The sequence below is a fragment of the Populus trichocarpa genome, chromosome 17 (genome assembly GCF_000002775.5).
Source record: "Populus trichocarpa isolate Nisqually-1 chromosome 17, P.trichocarpa_v4.1, whole genome shotgun sequence".
In the NCBI taxonomy this organism is placed as follows: domain Eukaryota; kingdom Viridiplantae; phylum Streptophyta; class Magnoliopsida; order Malpighiales; family Salicaceae; genus Populus; species Populus trichocarpa.
Genome location: NC_037301.2, coordinates 4,306,799 through 4,314,814, shown reverse-complemented (window position 1 = coordinate 4,314,814; position 8,016 = coordinate 4,306,799). Strand labels below are relative to the sequence as shown.

Genomic DNA, 8,016 nt, shown 5'->3' with positions numbered 1-8,016 from the left:
TTCAATGAATTTTTTTAAATGAAATAAAACATATGAAGTAGCGTTTCTAGGCCAAAGGGATGGGCCGACAAAAATAAAAGGCTAGCATGAGTGGGCCTGTAAAGTAAATTCCGCTACTTGGTATTTAATTATTTTTTTCAGGATGGATAACATTTTAAATATAATAATAAAGCACATAATGTGTCGGTTTTATTATAAATGACTCATCGTTTGCTTGTCTTAATTTAAGCCATCAAAGAGGTGGCTAAAATATCATGCCGTTGTCTTTTGGCTTAGAAAAATCATCTTTAAATTTATTTTAATTTAAAACACTTAATAAATATCCTTAGAATCTTAATATATTGATTTGTAAATTCAAAACACCCCTAAATCAATTAAAAAAAACATGTTGAAAAAACAAATCTCTAATCTATTTTTTTCTGCAATACAAAAGTTTAAAAACATCTCAATAGTAACCCTCTCAAACATTTTAATACTAAATTTAGCTTTAATAATAACCCTCTCATCAATAGAAACACCTTAATACTAAATTTAGTTTTTTTTTTTCCATTAAATCTAAGGACTCAACTACTTTCCTTTTCTTTTAATGAGGTTATCTTAATATTATAACCAAGTTGTATATTTAATGTGTGAACTTGAATGGACTAAGTTTTTTAAACATTTTTTTGTTAGTTTTTTTTATTTATTTATTGTTTTTTTATGTTATTAAATTACTCGAGTTTATTAACAATACAAAAAAATCTTAAATATTTTGCTTTTATAAAAATATTTACATCACTTTAACATTTATTTTACATTGAAAAAACCAAAATAAATCGTTCAATGATTTTGGTCATGCCACCTATTACTCTCGAGTCTCAAACCACTCCATTAAAAAAAGACTTTAAAAGAAAAAAGAAAAAGAAAAACCACTCTATTAGCTTTGAGTTGCCAGTCTCCCTCTCCCTCTCTCTCTCCTCCTCCAACAAATCGCAAAACAGAGTCTCTCTGTCTCTGCTCAGCAGCAGCTACAACAATGGCTCATATCCTTTTCTATTTTTTCTTTGCTAATTCTAGATCTCCCAATTTTTATTTAATCTTTTAATTTATGCAATTTTATTTTTATTATTTTGTTTCCTTTAATTCATTTTTCACGCGGAAATCAAAGAGAGAAAGATCGTGAGAGAGCTCAAGCTCGTAACGGTGGCAAAGGAAAAAATAAAGACGATGGTTTGACTCCTGAACAGCGTCGTGAAAGGTATCGGCTCTTTTTTCTTCTTCAGTTTTTTCGAATTTAATTTTGATTTTTTTCTTTGTTAAATTTGGAAGTTTTCTTTTTGGATCTGATTTTGTAGAGACGCCAAAGCGCTGCAAGAAAAGACGGCCAAGAAGGCAGCACAGGCAGCGGGAGGGGAATCCTCGGGCGGAGATAAAGGGAATAATAAGAAATAAAGAGAAGTTTGTTATGTTTAATCAAGTCAGTCCTTTTGTGTTAATTACTCATGCTTAATGATTTGAAGTTAATTTGATATTTTTTTATGAATTATTATGTTTTGTTTAAGAATATCTGTTGATTTGAGTTTTTATTTAATTTGAGTTTTTTCTCATTTAGATTTGGAGTGTTGAAGGTCATGTTTTGATTCCTTGATTGGATCCGTGATTGTTTGTTTATATTGAGTTAAATTTTATGCATTTTATGTACTGGTTTATGCAATTTTGGAGAGATCGATAAATATGCACATAAATCTGTATATCTATTGACTGTCTCAGGGTGTCAATTAGAGCTGAAGGATTTGGAATTTAGATAAGCTGATGGTCACTAGCCATGACATTGTTAGAGTTGAGTAACGAAAATGATAGATTTATTATGTGGTGCATGGATGATATTGGATATGCTTTTAGGAAGGTCTAGGCTATGGAAGTCAGCTGGAAAGGGAGTTAGGGATTAGGTGAGGTAAACATGGGTTTCTTTTGCTATTGAAAACTCGCCTTTAGTCATTTAGTGTTTGGTTTGCTTATTACTGAAAATCACCACACTGCCTGTTTACAAAAGCATTCAATAGTCTTTGTATTGCCTGCAACATAGTGGATTAGATTTCATTACTGAAAATAGTTAATATTGTTCAAGCATCAGCAGAATTCGCTGTTGAACAGCAATTTGATGGTTTCAGTTGCATCCTTGGTTTTTATATACTTGGATGTACTACCAAGGCTTTCTGATATCTATGCATGACCTAGGCATGCAGTTATGTTACTTTGTGAAATTGGATACATGCAATGAGTTTTCTATATGAAATGGTTGCAGTATGTTGTAATCTTAACCGTAAGTGCTCCCTTTTCCTTTTAAATTTGAGCCAGGATTATAACCTAGAAGATGCATTCCCCAAAGACCTTCGAAATTGTACATGTTACCAATTTCACAAAGTAAATAACCTATTAAATTGCTACTAACAGATTGCAAGATCCAAAGTATCTAGCTGGAATCTCAATACTTTTTTCCAGACCATGGATTGACATTATGGGGTAGCAAGTCTTTTTGTAGACATGCAGGATATGGAGTCAACTTGGTGGGTTAATATGGAGCCATAGAAGCAAAAGGCATTCATGAGGTCAGTAAAAAGTCTGACGAGGGTTATGTTATTCATCATTGATGGCCAGTCTAGTCTTAAAGGTATTAGGTAGAGTGTTGCTGGTTGGTTTGAATGGTTCCTGAAAGATGACTCATTCTTCAAGTTGACTGCCTGTAATACCCTTTTGATTTGTTTGGAATTATTAAGAGGAATATTTTATTTGGAAAGAAAATAACAGTATGAATGTCTATATTCTTAGAATGTCTGCTAAAACAGCGTCTATAATTAGTGGTAATTTACTAGTGTTGGGGCAATTCAATTTGAGGATTTTTGAAATTACTTTCTGCTTCAGAGCAGTTAAGACCCTCACCCCACCTGACTCACTCCCTCCCTCCCTCCGATACAATCATTGACATAAACTATTAAGAGAATGACATTATTTCCTGGTTATGAGAATTAAAAAGTGGCAACGAGTCACGTATCCTCTTTAAGTATGAGTAGTGTGGAGGTGGAATCCGCTGCTGAGTACTTCAAGTCCCAATGTGCATAAAGTTGGAAAGATTTGTTGAGGGTGTTAAGCTTAATAAACTTTGGGCAATTACTTCACTCAAGGTGTAAGTTAGACTCTTAGGCAGTGGCTTCTCAGACATCATATGAATATGAGAGATGGAAACTGGCCATTTGTTTTTAGGACTGAGACTGGATTCTGCTGTCTGGTGGAGGATAGGGACACCGGATTTTCTGTGCAGGTAGGCCATGAAGTTTAGAGAGCACATATTTAGCAGTGACTAGAGGAAGATATAGTTGCTAAGTAGCATCCCTAATAATCACTGTCAGTGTATGTGCTTGTAATGCCTAAACTAGTGAGATGGCACTTCACGTTTTGGTCATTTTGCTGATAACTATTTACGCTTTTACCTTGGTAAGTTATGAATCACCATGTCTATTTAGGAAAAGGGAATCTAGTGGGAGTTAATGAAATGATTTTTAGGAAATGTATTAAAATAATAATATTTTATTTTTAAAAATTTATTAACATATTAAAATGATTTAAAATAAAAAAATTGAAGAAAAAATTGAAAAGTGTTATTAAAATGTACACATAATTAGACTTTTACTTGGATAACCACTGAATCACGTTTGGATAAATGGAGTAGTATTATAGGGTGTGTTTAAAAGTAGGATAATGATTATTTTTCATATGGGATTGTATTAAAATAATGTTTAATTTTTTTAAATATTTTTTTTAATATTAACATATTAAAATGATTTGAAAATATATAAAAAATTAATTTAAAATAAATAAAAAATAATTTTTTTTAAAAGATTTTTTTAAAACTAAAAAACAAACTTCAAACACTATTAATTGGTGTTGAGTCTGTTGACATTAGCACATAATTTTTTTTTTATGGGTTTTAGGTCTTGCCTTTTCAGCCAAGACTCTATCCGATTATCCGTGTTCCTGAGATGGCATCATATAGTAGCTGCTAGTCATTTTACCCCGCTATACTATCAAAAGTTAATTTTTAACTAAAAAAACAAACATGTAGCCGCTATAAGAAAAAAATTAATTGTTAAATAAAAAAGTTAATGCTGAAGTTTAATCAAATGAATTGTATAAATAAACATAAAAAGTTAATTTTAATTAAAGATTAAATTAGGAATCTGATATATAAGATATCTAAATATCTAATCTTGTTATGTGAGGAGTTAAACAACTTATTTTTATTTAATTATATGTCATTAACATTTATTTTTATAAAAAGAGTAATAATTTAAATTTGATTAAAATAGAATAATTTGCTATTTTTCAATACTATTGTAATTGTGCATTGTGAGGAAGTAAGTACTTACAGTTTTGGTTTTAGAAATCAAAATAAAAAAATCTTTCTAAAATAAAAAAATCAAATAAAACCTAATCGAATAAAACCAAAAAAATTCACTTATATTAAATGCTCATTAAATCACAGCGAATAAGAAATAATTCAACTAATTAAAGGTTTGGTTCAATATTTGTTTTTTTAAAATAAAAATACCTTATGAATTAAATTAGATTTACTTAGGTTTTTAAAATGTAAAACCAAACTGAACTAATTGATTTGACTAATTTATGAAAATCAATTTAAAAAAAGAAAAAAACAAATATATCAAGTTAGGTCCCTTGCATTATTGGCATTACATATATAGAACCTATTTGGACCAATAATGTACCCTCCCTGTCTTTCAATGCTTTACATCTACGTGTTGAATAACGCAACCAGTAGAGTATAAAAAGTTTATTGTAAATTATAGCGTGATGAAAAAGTAATATTGAATATTGGCCCTTTTCTTTTTGTTCTTTTCTTCTGAGAATAAACATGGATTATCTCTTTAATAAAAAAATAAAAAAATCACTTAAATATTCTATCTGATTTGTCTTTGATAGGGTAGAATAAGAATTTATTCCTTTCTTGAGTACCTAAAACCGAACCTCTGCTCTGATTGCTTCCACATACCAATAATTTCCCAACGTCATGTTCATCAGAAATTAATGTGTTAGTCAATCATGCAAATTGCAATTTATCGAAAAAGCTTGAGTTATATATTATTATTTTATTTGATTGATTTAATTTGATTTATATATATATATATATATAAAAAACATTCATGTTAGTACATGTGCTTGTCTTGTAAATAAATTTATAAATATATGCTTACACCTAAGTAGGTTATAGTTTGGTGTCATTAAGGAAAAATGTATGCAATAATTAATTTAAAAATTTTCACAATTCTAATCCCTTTTTTTAATTCTTTTAATTTCCCTTGACTTCATTATCATTTTTTTTAATAAATATATTGATTTATGTGTGTAAGGAATGTTTAAAATGAATTTAGAAAATACTTTTTTTTTTATTTTTTTTTTATTTTTTATGGTGGAGTTTTGATGAATTTAACTCGCGATGACCTTCACGCCACTTCTCAAGAGCATCACAATTGATCAAATCAGCCTCAACTCATGCCTTGCGTCTCTATTCTCCTCCACTGAAGGCAACAGCTACAGACTTCATTCCCTTCATCTTCTTCGTTCATGCCCTCCTTGACCTAGCTATCTATTTTGGAAGATGCTATTTTCAGTTCCAAAAACACTCCCTACAGACACATCCCTTTCCATCTACATGCATCACTGTCTTAAAAAAAAAAAAATAATAATAATAATAATTAAAAAACCTTCTGATCACAAGTCCACATTCATTTTGGTTGTCTCCACTAAGTGATTGTCTAACTTGTCTTGTGTGGTCCTTAGAACACGAAGGAACAAACTTATATATAAAAAAATCCCAGAAAAACAAGTCAATGCTATAAAGAAGTGCTTAAAACATACATTTCCTTCCATTGATGGGAGTTGTTGCGACGGCTGCTGCTGCATTATATTAAAGGATGACTTTTAGTCATTAGTTTGGAGAGACATGGCTGAGTTAAACAAACTTATCCTATGACTGCACATCGTGTCAATGGAGAATGAATATGCCCACATAAATACAGCTCCAGTAGACCATCCAAACAAGCCCTCTCTAAAGAACATAAAAAAGTTTTTAAGCACTTTCTAACTTTTGATTTAATTTTTTCATTAGAGATCAGGCCCACAAAACCATGAATCACCTAATGGGGGTATAGCCTAATCCTCTCATTTTCTAAATTTCTATTTTACTTGATTAATTTGGAACTTCAATTCGAGATCTTTGGTTTAAAAGTCTCAAATTCATCATCTTTTTTTTTATTATTTAGATTTTCTAATTAATAGTATATTATTAAGATCCCCATTTATGAAATAGCAATTCATCCCTTGGATCACCACTCTTTCGTGTGTGTTGAAATTAAGATAATTCCATTAATTAATTTAGTTTTTCAAGCTCATTTTCAAGACCATTATAGTGAAGGCTATTTTGTTTAATCAAGTGAAATTAGATTAGTGGTCTGAAATGGATTAACACAAACATTTTGGCGCATGTAGCCTTCCCATTTGCAAGCCTGTTGCTCTATACACACGATTCCGGGCGACTTTGCCCACAATTTTTGGTTATAATTAACACCATTAACTTTTTCTACTCTAGATTTATCACTAAGTTAATCAGCTGATGATTAACAGAAGGGTAATGGCATTGATAATCATGTTTGATATTTAATTTGAGATAGTAGCTAAAAAGTGCATTAGGGTCTAGCTAGGCGTCTAAATTTTATTGAACTTGCTTGTTCATTGGTGGATGTCATGATGGTACTCGTGAGGAGATGGGCAAGTACAACATAGTTTTCTCAGCAGATGATAACATTTTCTATTCTATCTTGCTCAAGGGTTTGCTGGCAGCATACGTATAACAAATCATTTTGTGTATTATAGAAAGATTCATACATTGCACATACAGGACCTGCCACGTTGAATGTTTGTGCAGAATTGTCTGTGGTTTTTAATGGATGAAATCAATTAGCCAGCCAATTAATAACGTTATTATTCTGATTTTTCTGTTTAATTTGTTTTCTTGGGATTAGCATCAATGATGAGGATTGTATATAGTTGTAAATATGGGGATTGGCAGAAGAGAGATTCTTAATATAAAAGATAGATTCTCTTCCTAGACAGGTTAGGCCTTCTATTCAAGGTAAGAAAGAAAGGGAGGAGCGAGTGGTGTAAAACAAAAGAGAGAATGATTTGTACAAGAAGATACACACAACGCACACAACTTTGATCATGCAGTGGTTTTTATCTCTTACACTCATATCCTTTTCTGTGTGTTATTCGTAACTAGCTAGCTTTAATCTGTGGGTCATGTTAGAATATTTATGTATGATCTGTGGGCTGTTTTAACATGACTAGAAGGGGTATGGCCTAAAAGAGTGGTGATCCAAGGGATGATGAATTGCTTGGTGAAAGAAACGTAAAAAGATAAAGTAGAAAAGATAAAAAGCAAAAGGGAAGTTATCTAGTCAAGGTTTGAGATAGAGTGGTTGCACCAGACATGAAGATGTTGATTCATTTTTTCTATGGTCAGCTTGAGCTCCTAGCTAAAAGTGCAATTCGTTATTTGATAAATGTCATGAAACTTAACCCACAAGGCTTTTGAGAGAAGCCGTGAAGATTAAAGGCCAGAATTTTAGAAACTGCCAATTAACCAGGGACAAATCTCTCTCTGATCTCTCCTACATCAGACCACGTATGTAGAATATTCACCTAATTAATTGTATAAAGGGAGGCTGGAAGGTAGTGCCATTAACGACACTTGCATGTGTGTGTACAGTAAATTAACATATCTGACAGACATAGGCCTGTTAATTGCCTCCATAGCCTCAGCTTTGAATTCATTCTTTATTTAGAAAACATGCAGGAGTACAAGACTTGTGTGAGTTGGCAATTCCAGTCATGTTATCACCAGTCACTGCCGAATCAAGAACTTTAGTTTGGCTGTGAAATTAGACGAGGGAGGAGTGGTGGAAG

At 31.4% G+C, this 8,016-nt stretch overlaps 1 protein-coding gene across 1 annotated transcript; it reads left to right on the top strand.

Annotated features, from left to right (window-relative positions):
- The first annotated feature begins 856 nt into the window (after nt 1-856).
- On the top strand, nt 857-1,590 carry LOC18107071 (uncharacterized). Its single transcript, XM_006372997.3, has 3 exons — nt 857-1,022; nt 1,135-1,237; nt 1,335-1,590. The coding sequence occupies exons 1-3, from the start codon at nt 1,016-1,018 to the stop codon at nt 1,429-1,431; spliced, it is 207 nt and encodes a 68-aa protein (XP_006373059.1). The 5' UTR covers nt 857-1,015; the 3' UTR covers nt 1,432-1,590.
- Nucleotides 1,591-8,016: the final 6,426 nt, after the last annotated feature.

Coding starts and splice junctions, on each gene's coding strand:
- LOC18107071 (XM_006372997.3), top strand. Junction 1,238..1,334: donor CCTGAACAGCGTCGTGAAAG/GTATCGGCTCTT, acceptor CTGATTTTGTAG/AGACGCCAAAGCGCTGCAAG.